At 44.7% G+C, this 23,493-nt stretch overlaps 1 protein-coding gene across 1 annotated transcript in view; it reads right to left on the bottom strand.

Moving 5' to 3' along the window:
• The window catches only part of RNASEH2A (ribonuclease H2 subunit A), a 31,396-nt gene extending 8,329 nt beyond the window's left edge, over positions 1–23,067 (bottom strand). The window contains exons 1-6 of the mRNA XM_040346548.1: positions 22,864–23,067; positions 18,579–18,650; positions 17,129–17,255; positions 14,441–14,528; positions 8,184–8,321; positions 1,110–1,197 (exon numbers count right to left, since the gene is read on the bottom strand). Coding sequence (XP_040202482.1) covers positions 1,110–1,197; positions 8,184–8,321; positions 14,441–14,528; positions 17,129–17,255; positions 18,579–18,650; positions 22,864–22,990 — 640 coding nt within the window. The 5' untranslated portion in view covers positions 22,991–23,067. The remainder of the gene's footprint in view (positions 1–1,109; positions 1,198–8,183; positions 8,322–14,440; positions 14,529–17,128; positions 17,256–18,578; positions 18,651–22,863) is intronic.
• Positions 23,068–23,493: the final 426 nt, after the last annotated feature.

Below are 23,493 nucleotides of genomic sequence, written 5' to 3' on the forward strand. Positions count from 1 at the left end.
CCCCCATATGCAGCCATGTCTCCCCCCCCATATGCAGCCATGTCTCCCCCCCCATATGCAGCCATGTCTCCCCCCCCATATGCAGCCATGTCCCCCCCCCCCCATATGCAGCCATGTCTCCCCCCCCCCCCCATATGCAGCCATGTCTCCCCCCCCCCATATGCATCCATGTCCCCCCCTATATGCAGCCATGTCCCCCCCTATATGCAGCCATGTCACCCCCCATATCCAGCCATGTCCCCCTTACCTGCATCCCGCTGCCGCCGACTGGTTAATACGCGCGGGGAACATTACAGCTTTCATTTGAATAGCTGTAATGATTCGCGCTGCGTATAGACACTCCCCCTTGCTCGGGATTGGACAGTTCATCCGAGCAAGGGGGAGTGTCTATACGTGGCGTGGCGGGAAACACTACAGCTATTCAAATGAAAGCTGTAATGTTCCCCGCGCGTATTAACCAGTCGGCGGCAGCGGGGATGCGGTGTAATGGCGGTGGTGGGGGAGTATTCTATTTCGGTATCGGGAGTATTTGCGGGAGTACGAGTAGTCCCGCAAATACTCGGAATCGGTCCCGATACCGATACTAGTATCGGTATCGGGACAACCCTACCGTGTATACATACGGGTGTATGCATCTACTGTTAAACTATTCTGCTAGGATAGTGCTAGTTTAACCTCAAAACTAGAAAAATTATCCGATCCGTGACTCTGATCCGAGGAACGATCCGAACCGTGAGTTTTTTGATCCGTTGCGCCCCCATTAAATGGACTGTAGCGTGTTTCTGCAAAACTGAAAACGCACTAAAAAAATGCTTAGGTGTGAACCAGGCCTCAAGATGCCCATACACGGAACAAAATGAGGCTGGTTCAGCAGAGAAAGGTCAGATTTGAATCCATGTATGGGCATTGTGGTTGTAAGGAAGTCGATCTACCGATAAGACTTCTGTAACAGCTGCTTTGCCGGAAGTCTCCCTGCTGTCAGAATACAATAACTCAGCGGGGAGGATGCTCGAATTCCACCTCAAAATATGTAGATGGAGGAACTGGGTCCGTTTATTTTTTTTCCCCTTCAACAAAACGTACTAAACGTATGGACTGCCATAACTAACCATTGGGATAGCCGGAGCCGTACTCTGTATCAACTCCTCCCAGATCCTCCATGAACTTCCAGCCCTTAACCACACGGTCCCTGGCAACCTGCAGAGAAAATACAGACACATCAAAATCCAACTACAAAATTTAACATATTGCCATAAAAGTTATGTTAATTTTTGCTCAACGGGGTTCCCCCTCCCCCCCTTTTTCTTCACCTGGTGATGCAGCGCATAACACATTCCCTCCCTGGGATAGCTACACTCTGTCCTCCACTGTATCTATGGAGGGTGCCATGTTTGCCACACAGGCTGGATTTCAAAACATGCCTACTTTATTTATTTTGTCAATCTTCATTAGAAGTGGCAAGTGACAAGGACACTGCATTTCTGACAGGATCAACAGGAATTTTCTGTACTTGCTTAACCGCTTAAGGACCACCTCCTGCACAAATACCTTGGCAGAATGGCACGGCTGGGCACAAGCACGTACAGGTACGTCCTCCAAGTGCCCAGCCGTGGGTCGCGGGTGCGCGCCCGCGACCCGGTCCGAAGCTCTGTGACCGTGGGACCTGATCGCCGATGGAGTCCCACAATCGGTCCCTGGAGCTGAAGAACGGGGAGAGCTGTGTGTAAACACAGCTTCCCCGTTCTTCACTGTGGCGCCGTCATCGATTGTGTGTTCCCTTATATAGGGATACACAATCAATGACGTCACACCTACAGCCACACCTCCCTACAGTTAGAAACACAGATGAGGTCATACATAACCCCTTCAGCGCCCCCTTGTGGTCAACTCCTAAACTGCAATTTTCACTTTCACAGTAAACAAATTTTTTGGTGTGAAAATGACAATGGTCCCAAAAATGTGTCAAAATTGTCCGCCATAATGTCGCAGTCACGAGAAAAAAATAATAATATAAATATAAAAAAATCAGCCATGTCCCCCCCTTACCGTACATGCTGCCGCGCCGCGCGGGGAACATCACAGCTTTGAATAGCTGTAGTCTCTCGCGCTGCGTATAGACACTCCCCCTTGCTCGGGATTGGACAGTTCACCCGAGCAAGGGGAGTGTCTCTACGCTGCGCCGCGGGAAAGACTACAGCTATTCAAATGAATGCTGTAATCTTCCCCGCCCGTGGTAACCAAGCAGGGATGCGGCGAGATGCGGCTTTAGCGGCGGGATTCGTTCGGCGCTTGCGGCAGCGGCGGCGACGACGGCGGCGGGTGGGGAAAGTATTCTATTTTGGTATCGGGGGTATTTGCGGGAGTACGAGTACTCCCGCAAATACTCGGTATCGGTCCCGATACCGATACTAGTATCGGTATCGGGACAACCCTAGTTGGAACAGTACCAAGCGCTTTGGTGGCGCACAATTTAAAAAAAAAATGGTTCAGGCACTGCTTTTGAAAATTAATATGCTGCCCAAAGAGCATGCCTGCGAGCTGGGTACAGAGTCTTAAAGTAGTTGTACACCCTGTACAACCACTCTTCCCTACAATAAGGCTTACCTGTAGGTACTGGAAAGATCTCCTAAACCGTAGAGCTTTAGAAGACATTTCCATTACCTACAGGTAAGCCTTATATTCGCCGGCATAATCGGCGCATGCCTAACTGAAGAAAGGGCACGAACCATACCGTTTCTATAGTGCTTGTGCCGTGACCGTCGGCTCCCACACGCATGCGTGACGTCACGTGACTCCGGCCAATAGCAGAGCCTCGGAAGGAAGAGGGGTGGAAGATGAATGCGATTAGAGAGGGGACAGCGCCGACATTGCGGGCTTCTTCTGAAGGCAAGTGGCACATGATGGGCTACTATGCGATGTTTTAGTAGCCCATTATGCTTGTTTTTTGCAGGGTACAAAGAGGAAGTAAAACCCAGGGGTTTACTTCCTCTTCCTCTCAGACAGACTCCATGATGTTGAGATCAGGGCTCTGGTGGCCAAACCATCACTTCCAGGACTCTGTAAACTGAAGATAGTTCATAAAGCCATTGGCTGTATGTTTGGGGTTTTTATCCTGCTGCAGAATACGTTTGGGGACAATGACACTTCATTTGCAGAAAAGCAGCCCCAAACTTGCAAGGAACGTCCACCATTCTTCACGGTTGCCTGTAGACACTGCTTAGTGTGTGTGAACACACTTAATTTTTTTTAACTTAAAATTTAAACTGGATGTCGTCGTCATCATCTCTACAAAAGGCCAAAGCCAATTTTTACAGAGGAAACAAAATGACATTACTTTGTCTCCCCCTGCTGTTCAAAGTAATTGGACCACGCATATGTGAACATGCAGTATTTAAACACATCCCATGATGAACATTAATATGATCAGGTTGTGTACAAAAAGAGCAATTAAGAGTGTTTAACCACTTAAGACCCGGACAGTTTTTGCGATCCGGCACTGCGTCGCTTTAACTGAAATTTGCACGGTCGTGTGACGTGGCTCCCAAACAAAATTGGCGTCCTTTTTTCCCCACAAATAGAGCTTTCTTTTGGTGGTATTTTTTTTTTTGCGCTATAAACAAAAATAGAGCGACAATTTTGAAAAAAAAAAATCAATATTTTTTCCTTTTTGCTATAATAATAATAAATATCCCTCAAAAATATATAGATTTTTCCTCAGTTTAGGCCGATACGTATTCTACCTATTTTTGGTAAAAAAAAAAAAAAAAAAAAAATCGCAATAAGCGTCTATCGATTGGTTTGCGCAAAATTTATAGAGTTTACAAAATAGGGGATAGTTTTATTGCATTTTTATTAAAAAAAATATTTCTTACTACTAATGGCAGGGATCAGCTCCTGCCCTCAAGAGATTGCCGTAGATTCGAGAAAATCTTCACAAATCACGCTGCCGCATCAGCTGTGCTGCCACTCTCAACAGGTCAGGGAAAACTCTAAAAGAAAACAAGGACAGAGGGCGCACCAGCCTTTGCAACACCGAAATCTATTAAAAGTAGAATTGCATACTCAAACGAGTGAAAAAAATCAGGCAGATAATGAAAATTCCACCGTGTGCATCATCCAGCAAGATCTACTGGCCAGTAAACTTGGGTGGGATGAAAGTCCAAAGAAAGCGGACCCGTTTTGGAGGGGTATCCCCTCCTCTTTGGAATGCAGGTAGATGGTTTTTATAAGATGACTGGGATCAAATGGATTTGATCATGTGATCTGAACCCCTCCCTCATATGGGAGTGCCAATACAATTAAAACAAATATTTAATTCCCCCAATACGGATATATGCCACCAGAAATCATATGCATATACTTCATATTTATCCACACACACTAATTATATATATATATATATATATATATTTTTTTTCAATTCAAAAAACAATAGAATACTTTACTGCTCAAGATCTTTATAAGCACCAAACACTGTATCTGTATATAAATACTCACTATTACTCTGTTATAACCAGTAGTATATGGCTGTGAGGTGTTTGTAATGTGGCACATGCCATAAGCTCCTCCGGTCTTTTCATCGTGTAAGCTCCTGGGCTCCCACGGAAACCGCTCTATTTTTTGTGGCATTACAAACACCAAAAGGCATATACAACTGGTTATAACCGAGTGAGTCTGAGTATTTACATACAGATACACATTGTTTGGTGCTTATAGAGATCTTGAGAAGTATACCATTGTTTTTTTTAATTGTTTATGTCTATTTGTGTATTTAAAGGGGTTTTCCACCCATTTTGTAAGTTTATTAAAAGTCAGCAGCTACAAAAAGTGTAGCTGCTGGCTTTTAATAAACCGACACTTACCTGCTCCACGGCTCCAGCGACACGCCGGACGGGGCTCCGCTCCTCGCCCCCCCTCGCCGGCCGGCGTCTTCATGCTCAGTGTGGGCACCCGGCCGTGACAGCTTTCGGCTTCACGGCCGGGCACCCACTGCACATGCGCGAACGGCACTGCGCATGCGCGATCGCCGCGGCCCCGTCTGATTGGACAGGCGATCGCCGAGGACCTGTCACGTGTCCTGGGCGATCGCCTACAGCAACCCCTTCCTGTAGGTGATTAAGCTTAATCGCCTAGGCGATTAGGCTTAATCGTCTACCCGGAAGGAGGAAGTGGGACAGGAAGTCCCACTCCTCCTGAAACCCCCACTCCCCCCCCAAAAAAAATTACATGCCAAATGTGGCATGTAAGGGGGTGAGGAGTGGGATAAGCGGAAGTTCCAAATTTGGGTGGAACTCCGCTTTAATACTGTGGTCTCTTTTCTCACACACCACACACACACACACACACACACACACACTTATATATACACATCTCACATACATTACACACACACACACACACACATTAGGATATGTAGATGGATAACTGAAGTGTATGCATATGACATCTGGTGGCAAATGTCCCCAACGGGGAAGGTAATATTTGTTTTAATTCATTGTGTTGGCCCTCCCATATGGGGGGAGGGGTTCAGGTCACATGATCTAATCCATTTCATCCCAGTCATCTTATAAAAAAAAAAAAAACACCATCTACCTGCATTCCAAACCTAGCTCTGAAGAAGAGTAGATACCCTTCGAAACGCGTCAGTTTCTTTGGACTTTCATCTCATCCAAGTTTACTTGCCAGCAGATCTTGCTGGATGATGCAAATGGCCTTATTATCTGCCCGATTTTATCACTTGTTTGCGAGTATGCAATTTAACTTTTAATAAATGACAATAAATGCCTGGCAACCACATAGCGTCCCCTGTCAGCTTGTTCTATCTGAGCTCTCTCTGGGCCAAGTGTTGGTGGCGCCTACAGCACTTCCCTGAGCGGCCGTTTCTAGAGTCATTGAGGGGCTCGTTTGCAGCTGCTTGATGAGCCAGTGTCTGTGGAGCCAGCCTATCAATCCATCCTGTGGATATCTCATCTACCCCGACACTCAGATGTGACCCTGTTCAGGATTCTTCATTGGAGGAACGGTTTGACGCTTATGATTCACCTACATTTGCGAGTATCAATTTTATCTTTTTTATTACAACAAACAGATGTTATTTGCACCATGAGCCTGTGTGCTCGTACTCGCTTATGTTTTTACAGCCATCAGTCTCCCGTTGATCACTGAGCTGCAAGGAGTGTGGTGTCGGATAGACTTTCATATTAACGCTTTCCATTGATGAATTCCTTGGTCAGTGCGTTTCTGTTTTGGACTTCCTACGTTTAGCGCAAAGACTGTTTTGTTTCATTTATATCAGTGGGAGGAATATACCCCACTGTTGGGGTCAATGAAAAGAATGGTGCCTCATCATTGGTGTCCGTGGGAGAAATAGTGCCCCAAAAGCTGGATAAGAAGCAAGCAAAAGAGCACATCCAGCACGCAGTTTGGAGACCTCCAATTTAAGGCATGCTCCCACCCATTCCCACCTCCAATTAATTCTTACAAGAATAGAATTCGAATGAGATTTGCTGAGGCTGCTACTGTGCTGCCTATTCTTCTGAAAGGCTTGCTAAACAGCGAGCTGTACCCAAGGACCTACATTAAAAGACTACCCCTGCTTCTGCCTAATCCATTCTGTGGATCTGTGTTTCCTCCACCTCTCCTGCTGCTTCTTGAAACTTCCCCCCCCCCCCCCTATCCTTAGAGGGGAAAACCTGACATGAATAAGCAAAGCTAATTTTTTAAGATGGCCTGTGGAAAAGGCAGGCAACCTACAAAACAATTCTGGTGACTAGTCCATGGTCTTCTGCTTAAATTTTTAGCATACCACAGTACATCCTCTCGAAGGCTACTTTCACACCGAGGCATTGTGGTCTTTTTTTGCAGCGCTTTTCGGGGTTAAAAAAAAAAAAAAAAAAAATCACCCGCAAAGCTCTGCTGCAGCGGTGCTTTGCCAGCGGGTCAGCGGCGCTACACAATGATTTCAATGGGCAGGGGCACTTTAGGAGTGGTGTATACGCCGCTCCTACAGCATTGCAAAAATGCAGCTTGCAGGACTTTTTTTTACCGTCCTGCCAGCGCACCGCTCCACTGTGAAACCCCTCAGGCTTTCACACTTGAGTGAGAGGAGAGGCTCTTTACAGGTGCTATGCAGGCACTATGTTTAGCACTATAGCACCTGTAAAGCGCCTCAGTGTGAAAGCAGTCTAACCCAAAATATAACCTTTTTGTAGTATTCAGAGCAGGGGTTGACAAATTTGCTTGGAATCTAGGAGCCAGCTAAGAAAGTTAGGAGCCAGAAAACGCGCCCAGTCCCGACGAGCTTGCGCGCAGAAGCGAACACATACATGAGCAGCGCCCGCATAAGTGAACGGTGTTTAAACCACACATGTGAGGTATCGCCGCGATTGGTAGAGCGAGAGCAATAATTCTAGCCCTAGACCTCCTCTAACTCAAAACATGCAACCTGTAGAATTTTTTAAACAACGCCTATGGAGATTTTAAAGGGTAAAAGTTTGTCGCCATTCCACGAGCGGACGTAATTTTGAAGCGTGACATGTTGGGTATCAACTCGGCGTAACATTATCTTTCATAATAATATTAAAAAAATGGGGATAACTTTACTGTTGTCTTATTTTTTAAATAAAAAAAGTGTAATTTGTTCCCAAAAAAGTGCGCTTGTAACCATTTTATTCTCTAGGGTGTTAGGATAAAAAATATATATAATGTTTGGGGGTTCTAATTAGAGGGAAGAAGATGGCAGTGAAAAATGACATTAGAATTGATGTTTAACTTGTAATGCTTAACTTGTAATACCAACGGCCACCACCAGATGGCGCCAGCTCACAAAAAAGCCAAGTCGCCAGGACCCTATTTCTAGTCGCCATGGCGACCTGGATTTGTCGAGCCCTGATTCAGAGTAATCACACAACACTCACGTATCAACTCATGGCATTGGTCACACATTCTCTGCCTTTAAGTCAGTACAACAAGATCTTCTGGCAAAGAACAAGCGGCCACCAGTGCCTTGATACAGGTCCCACATAAGGCTCCCCAGAGGGGAGGGGGAAGCGGTCAAGGAATATCCTGTCATTCCAGGAGATCATGCAAGCTGATTAAAGTTAAATATTAAGATGACAATATAGGTCTGTTTTAATGGCAAATTGTATAGTAATGATATGGTCACATCTGGACACAATTCTTACCTTTGCACAGATACTAGCAGCGCTAACTACAGGAAACAAAGAATCAGCTTTGGGCCTCACAGTCACTTCCAGCCCAGGAAACCGCTTCTTCAGCTTCTCCTGATACTTCTCAGCAGGACCCACGGTATCCACAAATATCTGCAGGGAAAATAAAAAAAAGAGAAAAGAGGCATGAGCTCAGTTGAAAGATCAACGCCACATCACCAAAGTTTAAAAAAAAAAAAGTAAATAGGGAGGAGGGACTATAAAAGGTGTTGAAGCCTTCTCACCAAGTGAACCCTAAAGATAGAGGTCCTTCCCTATAGACACATAAATAATGAGATCAATTTTGATATTTGACAGATAATCGTAGCGACACATCAAAATATCACACAAGGGAAAAAGAACTCATTCTGTTGTGTTTCGCCTTGTCTGCTTCTTCAGGAGATCAAGTGGTGCAGTTGGAAAGGTTGCTAGGTAGAACTGACTGGGGAGCAGACATAGGCCGTATTTCGGATGAGGAATGGAACACCATCTTAGAGAATGTACTTAAGCACTTAAGACCCAGACCATTATGCAGCTAAAGGACCTGACCCCTTTTTGCGATTCGGCACTGCGTCGCTTTGACAATTGCGCGGTCGTGCGACGTGGCTCCCAAACAAAATTGGCATCCTTTTTTCCCCCACAAATAGACCTTTCTTTTGGTGGTATTTGATCACCTCTGCGGTTTTTTTTTTGCGCTATAAACAAAAATAGAGCGACAATTTGAAAAAAAAAAAAAAAAAATGCAATATTTTTTGCTATAATAAATATCCCCCAGAAAATATAAAAACAAAAACATATTTTTTCCTCAGTTTAGGCCGATACGTATTCTTCTACATATTTTTTGGGAAAAAAAATAAATAAATCGCAATAAGCGTTTGATTGGTTTGTGCAAAAGTTCTAGCGTTTACAAAATAGGGGATAGTTTTATGCCATTTTTATTAAAAAATGTTTACTAGTAATGGCGGCGATCAGCCATTTTTTCATGACTGCGACATTATGGTGGACACATCGGACACATTTTTGGGACTATTGTCATTTTCACAGCGAAAAGTGCTATAAAAATGCACTGGTTACTGTGAAAATGACAATGAAGGGGTTAACCTCCAGGGGGCGCTAAGGGGTTAAGTGTGCCCTAAGGGAGTGATTCTTACTGTAGGGGGGCATGGCTGTAGGTGACACGTCATTGATCGGCGTTCCCTATAACAGGGAACAGACGGTCAGGGTCAATGCCACAGAGAAGAAAGGGAAAGGTGTGTTTACACTCGCCTCTCTCCGTTCTTTAGCTCCTGTGGCCCGATCGGGTCCACGGTCACAGAGCTTCGGACCGGGTCGCGGGCGACCCACGGCAGGACTCTTAAAAGCGACGTGCCTGTGCCCAGCCGTGCCATTCTGCCAACGTATATCGGCGTTAGGCGGTCCTTAAGTGGTTAAAGTGTCACCATCTTCTTCGCAAAAACATACCCAACTATTCATTATTCATCGCACACCTGAAAAATTGCACAGACGGGATGATCCACTCTGTCCCCGCTGTCTGGTTGACAACGGTACACTGGTCCATATGCTGTGGAGATGTCCTAAGCTGCAGAGGTACTGGACAGCGGTGGTTAACACTATCAATAGCATATGGAATCTCAAACTTACCACTGATCCTAAACTGTTTACTAGGCTGGCTATATGATGAACTGTACACACCACATACGTATATTGGCATCCTTAGACTGCTGTTCCTGGCTAGGAAACTAATAGCTAGAAAATGGCTGTCTGCAACGACCCCTTCACTTTCAGAATGGATTGCACTTGTAAATAAGAGTAGGGGGTCCTGCAGAGGCCGTTTTGTTTTATGTTACGCTTGTTTTGTGTGTTCTGTCTGATGGTTCATTTGTGAACTTGATGTCCACTGCCCCCTGCTGTTTAGGGGACGGTGGTGTCCTGTTCTGCACGGGAACCTTGTTAGGGTTGAGGGAGATAAAACATAATTTAGAGGACAGTTTAGGTACTTAGGAGACCATGGGACTGTGTCCGCAAACGATTACGTATATTGAGGTACATTTGCTGCTGAATATAGTTCTCCGCTTATTATATTATATCACATAGAATTATTTAAAAACAATACATGGTTAGGTGTCATTGAAAAGCAAGGTCCATGAAGACATACACAGCCCTACGCGTTTCGGATTACCCTTCATCAGGGGCCGAAGTATATGTAGTCAACGAGTATAAGAACCACTTTTTTTTTTTTAGAAAAGTGGTTCTTATACTCGTTGACTACATATACTTCGGCCTCTGATGAAGGGTAATCCGAAACGCGTAGGGCCGTGTATGTCTTCATGGACCTTGCTTTTCAATGACACCTAACCATGTATTGTTTTTAAATAATTCTATGTGATATATGTGTACAATTTCCATTTTTGAATATTAAATGATCTATTTTTTGGATTACTGTGATTACTGTATACCTCTCTTGCCTTTAAAGCCCCATTTAGGGGGTCCCTCCACTTTTTCCTGTTTACCAGGGGTGTTGGCAACTTACGTGAATCATATAGAGATGTTCCATTTATGCTTATTATATTATAGGATGTACAAATGTCATACTGGATTGTTTTGTCACATCACACTGTCACCCAAGTGTCCTTGCTAATAACAGTGTACTTGTTCTCTGTGTACTGTAATGAGAAAATACAAAATGTTGTGTTTTTTTGTGTTAGTCTTAAATAAATAATAAAAAAATCTACTAATGGATTACATACATATAATTAGCCATATTCACTGTTTACAGAAAATCACACATATTTTAGCTATAATAACTTACAATGAGTGTAAAAAAAAAAAAAAAAGCTTTACACACACATTGTAAAGTTATTATAGCTAAAATATGTGTGATTTGTGAATATGACTAAATATATGTATATTTTTATTTTTCTTCCTAGCAACCTTTTCTAACCACACCTCTTGATCTCCTGAAGAAGCCGACAAGGTGAAATGCAGTTTGAGTTATTCTTCCCTTGTGTGATATTTTGATGTGTTACTACTAGGGTTGTACCGATACCACTTTTTTAGGACCGAGTACAAGTACCGATATTTTCTTTCCAAGTACTCGCTGATACCGATACTTTTTTTTTTAAAAGTGTCTCCAAATGCAGCCACGGTCCCCCATATACGCAGCCATGTCCCCCCACATATGCAGCCATGTCCCCCCACATATGCAGCCATGTCCCCCCACATATGCAGCCATGTCCCCCCATACCTTGATACCGCCGCCGCATGGGTTAAACAGCGTGCGGGGAACATCACAGCTTTCATTTGAATAGCTGTAGTATTCCCACTGCGCCGTGTATAGACACTCCCCCTTGCTCGGGATTGGACAGATCCAGAGGAAGGGGGGGAGTGTCTATACGCGGCGCAGCGGGAATACTACAGCTATTCGAATGAAAGCTGTGATATTCCCCGCACGTTGTTTAACCCATGCGGCAGCGGCGTTCTTGCGGTATGCGACAGGGTCGCCGGCGGCATTCGTTGCGGCGGGGGGGCGTTTCAAGTATTCTATTTAGGTATCGGGGGTATTTGCGGGGGTGTACAAGTACTCCCGCAAATACTCGGTATCGGTCCCAATACCGATACTGGTATCGGTACAACCCTAGTTACTACGATTATCTGTCAAATATCAAAATAGATCTCATTACTTATATAGTTACATAGTTGGTGAGTTTGGGGGGGAAAAAAAGACACAAGTCCAACCTATGAGTGTGATTTTATGTCAGTGTTACATTGTATATCCCTGTATGTTGTGGTAGTTTAGGTGCCTAATATTTTATTTTTTAATCATCCATGCTCCCCGCTAAAACCAATGCTTGTTGAAGAGAATTCCACATTCTTACCGCTAGGTCTATAGGGAAGGACCTCTATCTTAAGAAGTCACTTGGTTGAAATATGGGCTGTGGAAGCTTTTCATTGTTTAACCACTTAAGACCCAGACCTTTATGCAGGTAAAAGGGACCTGGCCAGTTTTTGCAATTCGGCACTGCGTCGCTTTAACTGACAATTGCGCAGTCGTGCGAAGTGGCTCCCAAACAAAATTGGCGTCCTTTTTTCCCCCACAAATAGAGCTTTCTTTTGGTGGTATTTGATCACCTCTGTGGTTTTTATTTTTTGCGCTATAAACAAAAATAGAGCGACAATTTTGAAAAAAAATTCAATATTTTTTACTTTTTTGCTATAATAAATATCCCCCCAAAAAATATAAAAAAAAACTTTTTTCCCCCTCAGTTTAGGCCGATACGCATTCTTCTACCTATTTTTGGTAAAAAAAAAAAAAAATTATCGCAATAATTTATCGATTGGTTTACGCAAAATTTCAAGCGTTTACAAAATAGGGGATAGTTTTATTGCATTTTTATTATTATTTTTTTTTTTTTTACTACTAATGGCGGCGATCAGCGATTTTTTTCGTTACTGCGAAATTATGGCGGACACATCGGACAATTTTGACACATTTTTGGGACCATTGTCATTTTCACAGCAAAAAATGCATGGTTTACTGTAAAAATGACAATTGCAGTTTGGGAGTTAACCACTAGGGGGCGCTGAAGGGGTTCAGTGTGACCTCATCTCTGTTTCTAACTGTAGGGGGCGGGGCTGGACGTGTGACATCATTGATCGTGTTTCCCTATATCAGGGAACACACGATCAATGACAGCGCCACAGTGAAGAATGGGGAAGATGTGTTTACACACAGCTCTCCCCGTTCTTCAGCTCCGGGGACCGATCGCGGGACTCCAGCGGCGATCGGGTCCCGCGGTCACGGAGCTTCGGACCGGGTCGCAGGCGCGCACCCGCGACTGGGCACTTAAAGAGGATGTACAGGTACGTGCTTGTGCCATTCTGCCGACATATATCTGCAGGAGGTGGTCCTTAAGTGGTTAAAAGGGGTACAGACCCCCTATATTATTTTTAACAAATTTTGTAACGAAGAACCTTTTTAAAAAAAAATTGTGCATTGGTAATCATTCTGTGAGAAGGATTCAATATCTTTAAAGTCCCACATCCTTAAAATTCTTCAGGGGCCAACAGCAAACGGACAGAAGATGGGAACAGTACATAGGATGAAAACTAAGGCTGGGTTCACAATGGTGCAATCACAGACATCGTAATGCTGTGTCACACATTTCAGAGAGCCTGCCTCCTTAACTACAGAGAAGAGGAGTTCCAGGAGGCGGAGCCAGTACAGGAATCACTGCTTGCAGGCAGCAAGGTACCATGGGATATATAGTCCTAAGAAATTGAGGAGAAGCTGCAAAGCAGGCAGGGAATCCAGGAGAACTTACAAAATCAAAGGAGGTTTTTCAATTAAGCTTATACTGCAATATCAGATTTAATTATTATTTGTATTGTTATTGCAATGCTGATATTCTAAAAAGGAACCTTCTGTAAATGTAAACACATTATATATATTACACACACACACACACACACACACACACACACACACATTGTTTTTATCTTGAACTACATTTTATAGAGGTAATGCACTAGGGTCGGTGCACCCTTTTTTTTTTTTTTATTGTTGTCTATAGTGGAGCACTATTGTTACCCTAGGGCCGGAGATATATAGATATAGAGAGAGATAGACACACACACACACACACACACACACACACACACACACACACACACTGGTGCATCTCATAAAATTAGAATATCATCAAAAAGTTAATTTTAGCAATTCAATTTAGAAAAGGTGAAACTCAGCAAGGTCCATAAAGACATGGATGAACGAGTTAGGGTGGAGGAACTTGACTGGCATGCACAGCGTCCTGACCTCAACCTCATAGAACACCTTTGGGATAAATTAGAGCGGAGACTGCGAGCCAGACCTTCTCTCCAACATCAGTGCCTAACCTCACAGATGCAGTTCTGGAAGAATGGTCAAACATTCCCATAGACACACTCCTAAACCTTGTGGACGGCCTTCCCAGAAGAGTTGAAGCTGTTATAGCTGCAAAGGGTGGGCCAACTCAATATTGAACCCTATGGACTAAGACGCCATTAAAGTTCATGTGTGTAAAGGCAGGTTTACCAATAATTTTGAGAATATATATATATATATATATATATATATATATTTATTTTACACACACACACACACACACTCATACTTGTCACTCGCTTGTACCGAGAATTTATAACAACATCTCAAAGTTCAAAGAACTGTGTTCTCCAGCACCAGTTATACATACTTCGGTGACCTGTACTCCGTTATCCAGGGCGTGTTGAACGAGACCTATGGCTGTGTCATGGGACAAGGCATTCAGATTGTACTTTGTCCTGGAAGTAAAAGAACAGGGGGTAAAATAATTGTGGCAGACAAATTAAGGTTTAAACGTTTGAGTAATGGCTCCCTATGCACCAAGTTTAAAGCGTTCCCAAGTGTGTGGTACACGATAGTGCAGATTTCAATAAAGTACACTCACAATTTAACCACTTAAGGGCCGACCCTCTTTCTGAGATTTGTTGTTTACAAGTTAAAAAGTTAAAAGTTTTAGCTAGGAAAATACTTACAAACCCCCCCAAACATTATACAACACCCTAGAGAATAAAATGTCGGTCGTTGCAATACCTTGTCACACCGTATTTGCGCAGCGGTCTTACAAGCGCACTTTTTTTGGGGGGGAAAATACACTTTTGAATTAAAAAATAAAACAGTAAAGTTAGCCCAGTTTTTTTTAATATTGTAAAGGATAATGTTACGCCAAGTAAATTGATGCCCAACATGTCACGCTTCAAAATTCTGCCGCTCATGAAATGGTGACAAACTTTTACCCTTAAAAATCTCCATAGGCGATTTTAAAAAAAAATCTACAGGTTGCATGTTTTGAGTTAGAGGAGGTCTAGGGCTAGAATTATTGCTCTCGCTCTACCGATCGCGACGATATCTCAGATGTGTGCTTTGAACACCGTTTTCAAGGTGCATGTGCTATATGGATATTGTGTTCATAGAGTAAAGTTGGCCATTCAATGTTCGAAATTTGGCCAGTTCTGCATCTTTTGATCGACTTCTTTCAAAGAAACAGAAACATTCTGAAAAACGTCTCCCGGTCAGCGGCAGCAAGTCATAAAATCAGTAAATTAAGGCAGCTGTCAGGGTATTCCTTCACCCACCTTTTTTGCATGGATGAAGAAATCTGTCCAGTGAGCTGAAAAAAAACAAAAAAATCCCAAAACACACACACACACACACACACACACACACACACACAATGTATGGCCAGTTTAATTTGAATTGAATTTCCATTTTACAGCTGCACTGCAATACATTATTTCACCAGTAGATGGTGCTGTTCCATTAGTAATGACAGCTTCATGTCCCTTGAAAATCCCAGAGCTACTGGAGGGGGGAGGGGAGAAGCCTTCAATTTTCAAAGTAATCCAATTTAACCACTTTAGCTGCAGAAAGGTTTTACCCACTTCCTGACCAAACCATTTTTTTGCTATACATTACTGTGTTAATTTAATTGACAAATGCGCAACGCTGTACCCAAATAAAATTGATGTCTTTCCCCCCCACAAATAGAGCTTTCTTTTGGTGGCATTTGATCACCTTTTTTGAAAAAAAAAAAAAAAAAAAAAGCAATATTTACTTTTTGCGATAATAAGAGCATACATACACACATTATATATATTTATATAAATAATAGGTGTATATTAACCACTTGCCTACAGGGCACTTTCACCCCCTTCCTGCCCGACCAATTTTCAGCTTTCAGCGCTGTCACACTTTGAATGACAATTGCGCGGTCATGCAACACTGTACCCAAATGACATTTTTATAAAAAAAATTCTCACAAATAGAGCTTTCTTTTGGTGGCATTTGATCACCTCTGCGGTTTTTATTTCTTGTGCTATAAACAAAAGAAGTGGGACAAGTTTGAAACAAATTTTTCCCTCAGTTTAGGCCGATACGTATTCTTCTACATTTTTTTTTTTACCAAAAATATCGCAATAAGCATATAGTGATTGGTTTGCGTAAAAGTTATAGCGTCTACAAAATAGGGGATAGATTGATAGCATTTGTATTTAAACGTTGTATGTATTAAGTTGTGTGAACAGAAGATCGGCATTTCTCTCCCTGACAGGACCGGGACCTGTGTGTTTACACACACAGCTCCAGGTCCCGCTCTGTAACGAGCGATCGCGTGTGCCCGGCGGCGATCGCGCGCGCCGGGCACGAGAGTCGGGGGGGGCTAGTGGCCTGCGCGAGAGCCGACGTAGAGCTACGGGCTCTCGCGCAGGGGAGCCGACCTGCCGCCGTAAAACGACGGCGGCTGGTCGGCAACCAGTTAAGCTGTAATAAATGCTCCTGCGCTCAGGTGTGGTGCTCAAAGACAGTAAACTCTCTGTTTACAATTCTCTTCAAAATGTTCACCACGATTGGCTGGCCTCCTGACTGGGGTATTCCCACACTGAACAATGTAAAGACAAAAGAAAGGGCGCACCAGCCAAGGGCATTACCATTTATACACCATTTGGTAAATGAAAACCAAATATTATACTCACAAACCAGTGTAAAATAGCTCATCAATGATATCAAAAAGCAGGTACACCGCGATCTCTGCACCAACTTCATATCGCAGGAAGAAGTCACACACAGGTCTACAGAGGCCAACGCGTTTCAAGGGGATTCCCCTCTCTAGAAGTTTGAACCTTTTGCATGTAATTGAGGAGCTTGTTTTTTTTCCCCCCCCATACTGGTTTGTAAGTATGATATTTGTTTTACTTTACTAATAAATGGTGTAACAAAAAAAAAAAAAAAAAAAGAGAGAAGAAAAAGGTATTAGGTGTCATAGGCTGGTGTGCCCTTTATATTGTCTTTTGTGCAAAGCTCGATCTGTTATTTAACTCCACATGGGTGTCTCAGGAGGCGTTACCTTTGTTGCATGCTGGTGGAGATAACATTAGGTGACAATATGTGAACAGCCCAACCAATAAAATCTGTAGACCCATCAAGTTTCTCAAACAGCCGCTCTCTCTCAGCCTCGTTCAATGTCTTGGAGTCTAAAAGGAAAAAGAATAAAAAAACATAGCAGATGATCAGCATTTAGTGCAAAAAACTATGTTCACAACTAGGGCGGCAACTAACGATTATTTTCATAATCTATTCATTGGCCGATTATGGTTTCGATAAATCGATTATTTGGATGAAAACCTTAGTGAATATGCAAAGTAAAAAAAAAAAAAAAAAAAAATTTCATTCTAATGCCTATTATTACCTCCAGTCTATCAGCCTCCAGCTTCTCTGGGTTAAGATGCGATTATAAAATGTTGAATTTTTTTTTTTTTTTTTTTTTTAACAAACATGCCTTTAGAGCAGGCGTCTCAAACTGGCGGCCCTCCGGCTGTTGCTGAGGCATTGTAAGGCTGACAGTTCCGAGCATGACTCCCACAGGCAGAGGCATGATGGTACTTGTAGTTCCGCAACAGCTGGAGGGCCACTAGTTTGAGACCCCTGCTTTAGAGTCACTTTAAATCACTTCTTTCTCCTGCCCAGGACTACATGTCCCATGAGGCATTGCTCCCCCACACATTCAAATTCACACAAGTTCTCAGGCACTTTTTGACATGTATGGATGGGTGTACTCAGCTGTATGTGTGCTGCACTGTATTTCCTGATATGTAAACAAATAATGCATGCAGGTCAACCAATCGATTATGAAAGTAGTTGACAACTATTTCCATAATCAAATTATGTTGATTAGTTGTTTCAGCCCTAGTTTAGACCAGGATCTAAAAATAGATCAAACTATTTAGGGCCCTTTCACATGGGGCAGATCAAAAAAAAAATCCCAGTTAGCAATCCCATGTCCTGCCTTGTTGCCAAGAAGCAAAAACTGTTGGTTTTCATGCCTGCAACGTTGGGAGTGAGCATCAGTTTTCTCAGTTATCTTGAAATGAAATCTCTCCACCCCCCCCCCATCTTTGATTACTGGGAGTCAGAGGCTAGTATAGGGGCTATGCTCTGCTTTATAGTCCACATACTAACCCATAACTGAACACTACTAACAGTTTCATGCAACATGGTAGAAGTCACTGACACTAAGGCCCCTTTCACACTGGGGCGGTGGGTGCATCGGGAGTAAAGCGGCGCCATTTCCAGTGGGGCGCTTTACCGTCAATTTCGTGACGCTATTCGGCCGATAGCGGGGGTTGCTGGCGGCCGAAAAAGGGTTTAAACCACCCACAAAGTGCCACCACCAGTGAGTGCTGTCCCACAAAAAAAGTTGCTCCCTCTGAAATAGGCACAGAAAACAAGATCTGCCTACGTATAAGTGGGAGGTATGTTCCAATTTTCTACTGAAAACGAAGACCTTGGTGTCTTACCTGCAACTTTCAGGTTCTCCATATCCTTCTTCCGGGATACAGGACAATAACATATTCCATACACCATGGGGCCTGCAACACAGGGGAATAAAAAAATTACAATAGTGCAGGAAGTAAAAGATCTGCTCTAGTATTCGATGGTCTTTTAGGGTCCATTTAAACCAGGGGCATTGGGACTTGCTGAGAAGCCCGGTGCAGGACAGTCCCAAAGCAAGAAAAGGCAAAAAGCCTTGTTCCCCCATCAGGATTGTTTACACCACCACAGGTATGGCATGTAGTACTTTTTATTTGAGAGCGCAGCATGGTGCAATGCAATTCGCTACATCAAACCACAGACAACAGAATTACAACCAAAGCTTATTTGGCTGTATTTCACAGACGTGTCGTTTTTTCTGCACTCCAGTGACCCGTCTTCCGCTGACAGTGGCCTGAAGACTGCTGTCGGCTGAAGTCACAGAGGCGGCCCAGGCCCAGGAAGGGTCGTTAAAAAAAAAAGAAGAGGTAAACAGTGTGACGCACCAGAATCAGTGCATTGGCAAGTATCCCACTGCATTCAGTGTGGCTCCTGGTGTGAAATCTAATTGAGTCTTAAATTTAAGCCACAATATATTCTGCTACATGTATTTGGTAAAAAAAAAAAAAAAAAATCTCGTTAAGTGTATATTGATTGGTTTGTGCAAAAGTTATCGCGTCTACAAACTATGGAATATTTTATGGCATTTTTATATATTATTTACTAGTGATGTTGGCAATCAGCGATTTTCTAGAGGGACTGAGACATTGTGGTGGACAAATCAGCCACCTGACACTTTTTTTGGGAACCAATACAGCAATCGGTGCCAAGGATGAGCTCAGGCGTGTTCGCAAGTCCACGCGCCCGCCTGGAATCTGACACTCCGCAGCGCCAATCACAGGCAGTGAGACATTTCCGGATTTGTGCAGCCGCGGATCAGGAAATGTCTCACTGCCTGTGATTAGCGCTGCGGAGTGTCAGCTTTCAGGCGGGCGCGTGGACTTACGAACACGCCTGAGCTCATCCCAAGTTGGTGCTAAATAATATGCACTGAAACGGTACTGACACTGGCAAGGAGTGGATTAACATCAGGGGCGATCAAAGGGTTAAAGAGGAAGTAAACTCTGATGGGTGATACTTCCTCTTTATTTACCCTGCAAAGGTAAAGCATAATGGGCTACTATGCATCGCATAGTAGCCCATTATGTGACACTTACCTGCAGGAGAAGCCTGCGATGTCCCCGTCTTCCTCGCGAGTAGCCACTCTTCCCCCCTTTTCCTTCCGGGGCTGCGTGACGTCACTCCTGCGCACGGGAGCCTCCACTCACGGCATGACCCAAGTTAGAAATGGCACAGCGTGCCCTTTCTAACTCTGGCGCATGCGCAGAACAAATCACTGTACGGCGATTTGCAAGTATCTCCTAAACCTTGCAGGTCTGGGAGATATTCCAAGCACCAACAGGTAAGGCTTAATCTAGGCTTACCTGTAGGTTAAAGTGGTTGTAAAGTGTGTGCTTTCTAAAGCCTCGTACACACGATTGGCCTTTCTGCAGACAAAGCGTAGGACTTTTCCGAAGGCTGTTGGCCATGAACTTGTCTTGCATATGTAGCGGACTGCTCCTGTTGGGCAGGCGCTGCTTTAAATTTAGAGGGGGGTCTGAGAGTTAGCCGACTGTGATTTTGGCTAAATTTAGCCTCTGTTCCAGCCATGGCTGTGCTGGGAGTAACCACCATTGTTCGCCTGGGGGTGTTATTACCATCCCAGACCAAGGGTGGCAGCAGCAAAGTCAGGGTGTATTAGGTGTCCCCCTCGGCAGCGAATCAGGGGAGTGATCGTCCCTCTGTGCATGCTGGGGAGGGGTACTTAAGAGACAGACGCCATTGGACCGGGGTTGTCGGTCTGTCGTCCCACCACCTCGTGGCCCACCTGGCCGGGGGTGCGTGCTCCTGAAATCCTGGCTCCGGGACCACATTGGTCCAGGGTTGTGATCAGTAGTAGGCTCAGTAGTCAGACTGGGCCTATGCTTTCAAGGCGATCCTGTGCCGTCTGTCCTGGAGGGAAGAAGCCACTTGATTAAGGAAGCCAGGGGAGGACCTATCCTGGAGAGGACCATGCAAAAGGCTGGTATGTTGGGAGAAGGCCTGGAAACTTTAATCGAAGGATGCACCGCACACTCAGAGGCTTGATGGTGGTCCCCTCTCAGATCTGAGTTCTACAGAAGTTAATCTGGAGAGATCCGGGTGCTGAATCCTGTGGCAGAGGATTCTGGACCAAAGTGTCTCCTCATGAAGGAAGGTCTGTGGCAGAGACTGTACTTTATTCCGTGCGCCATTCCAGTTGCTAGGCCAGTGAGAGGGACCTATCCGGGTGAGGAATACCCACTCTGGCTAGAGCAGCGACGAGAACTGTTTGCTGGAAGCAGGAGTGTTTCCTAGTTGAGATTATACACCTGAACCTACCTACCTGTTTACCCTTCTACCCCTTCAACCACTTCTTTCCTTACCAAGTTCCGCAAATAAATCTTAGAAAAAGAAGTGTGGACATTGAACTTTTTCAACTGTCTTCTACTATCCTGGACGGTGAGAAAATAGAGGTAACATGCCGCCCGAAATACTTAGCAGCTCCTGTGGGGGTAGTGCTACGTATAAAAACGGCAAAGATGAAGAAATTGGATTTTTTTTTTACATTTTTCATTGGGTTTTATTGCAGAAAATAAAACGTTCTTTTTTTTTTTAACCACTTCCTGCCGGCCGTACGACTTTATACGGCCGCAGTGTGGATCTTAAAGGGGTTTTCCACCTTTTTTTTAAGTTTATTAAAAGTCAGCAGCTACAAAAAGTGTAGCTGCTGGCTTTTTATAAACAGACACTTACCTGCTCCACGGCTCCAGCGACGCGCCGGCCGGGGCTCCGCTCCTCGCCCCCCCTCGCCGGCCGGCGTCTTTATTCTTAGTGTGGGCACCCAGCAGTGACAGCTTTCGGCTTCACGGCCGGGCACCCACTGTGCATGCGAGAGCGGCGTCATCCGATTGGACAGGCGCTCGCCTACAGGGAGGGGCTGTGAAAAGGCGATTAAGCTAATCGCCTTTCCAGCCCCTCGGCGGAAGTGGGACAGGAAGTCCCCTTCTCCTGAAGCCCCCACTCCCCCCCTAAAAAAATTACATGCCGAATGTGGCATGTAAGGCCGGGTACTAACGAACAAACATGTACGGTGAAACCGGTCCGTCAGACCGTTTTCACCGTACATGCCTGCCAGAGGGCTTCTGTACGATGGTTGTACTAACCATCGTACAGAAGTCCGCGCGTAAACATTACGCGGGGCGTCATCGCCGCAATGATGACGCGGCGACGTGGGCGGGCCTGCCATTTAAAGGCTTCCACGCATGCGTCGAAGTCATTCGACGCATGCGAGGGACGGTGGGCGCTCAGACATGTACGGTAGGTCTGTACTGACGACCGTACATGTCCGAGCGGGCAGGATTCCAGCGGACGGTTTTAAAACACGTCCAGGAATATTTGTCTGCTGGGAAAAGGCCCGGCGGGCAAATGTTTGCTGGAATTCGGCCCGCTCACGCCTACACACGACCGAACATGTATGCTGAAACTGGCCCGTGGACCAGTTTCAGCATACATGTTTGGTCGTGTGTACGGGGCCTAAGGGGGCGAGGAGTGGGTTAAGCGGAAGTTCCATTTTTAGGTGGAACTCCGCTTTAATTGCCGGGTGGCTGTGTATATACGGCCTCCAGCCACTGGGGGGCGCGCGACTGCTCTACTTGTGGGGGGAAAAAAGACGTCAATTTTGTCTGGGAGCCACGTCGCACGACCGCGCAATTGTCAGTTAAAGCAACACAGTGCCGGAAGCTGAAATTTCACCTGGGCAGGAGGGGGGTATATGTGCCCAGTAAGCAAGTGGTTAAATTGTTTTTTTTTTTTTGCAAAGGTGATCAAATACCACCAAAGAAAGCTCTTTGTGTGAAAACCGCGCAATTCTCAGTTAAAGTAACGCAGTGCCATATCGCAAAAAATGGCCTGGTCATGAGGCGAGGGGGGTGGGGGTTAAATCCTTCCGAAGTGGCTTGTGACCCCATGGGTTTCTTTAGCTGACATTGTGATTAAAGTTGCCCCTCTTTCTCATATGACAGTCCAGAGACAGAATATATCTGCATAGGAATGTGACATCACTATGTTTTATAAGACCACCAGTCTCATCTGCCTCCTAATCACAATGTAATGTACAGAGCCAATGTGACAGCTTCCCCCGCAAAATCTCACCCAGGACGGGGCCCCTCCCGGCTTCGTCGATCCCCAGACAGCAGTCTTCCCGGCTGCATAGCTCCGGTACCGGGGAGGACAGCACACAGTTCTTAGAATTGTCCCGCTCGAACCGCTCCAGTTCCATGCTGACAACACAACTTCCGGCAACAGCGAGGCTTCCCGCCAACTACGAGTGACGACATCGCGACCCTGACCAATCACGTTCGGAAGGTATCAATAAACTTTATTGACAGGAAGCTAGATAGGGAACATTGTAGTGCGCTGGTTTAGAGGGAGGCTGATGAAGTCTCGCGATGGGCTGTGCTGTGCTAGGAGTCAGGATGATGAGTACAGTCATGGTGTGCAGATGAAGCAGATTTGGGGACAAACTCTTGGGGTGAACTTTATTCAAGTGCCCAAAATATCAGGATGATCCAAGAAATTCCGAACCTAGACATAGCAATAGGAATCATGATAGATTCTGCTGTTTGTAATGAGTTGTGTGCAGTTCCTCCAATCCATGCAACAACAATTACATTGTATCTACCTCCTGGGGCCCAACCTGTAAAAAAAGAGAAATGTAGGGACACTTTTTTTGTCTGTACGCAGAGTATTATTATAATTTGGGGCAGGGGAATTCATTTGTAG

The sequence above is a fragment of the Rana temporaria genome, chromosome 3 (assembly GCF_905171775.1).
Source record: "Rana temporaria chromosome 3, aRanTem1.1, whole genome shotgun sequence".
In the NCBI taxonomy this organism is placed as follows: Eukaryota; Metazoa; Chordata; class Amphibia; order Anura; family Ranidae; genus Rana; species Rana temporaria.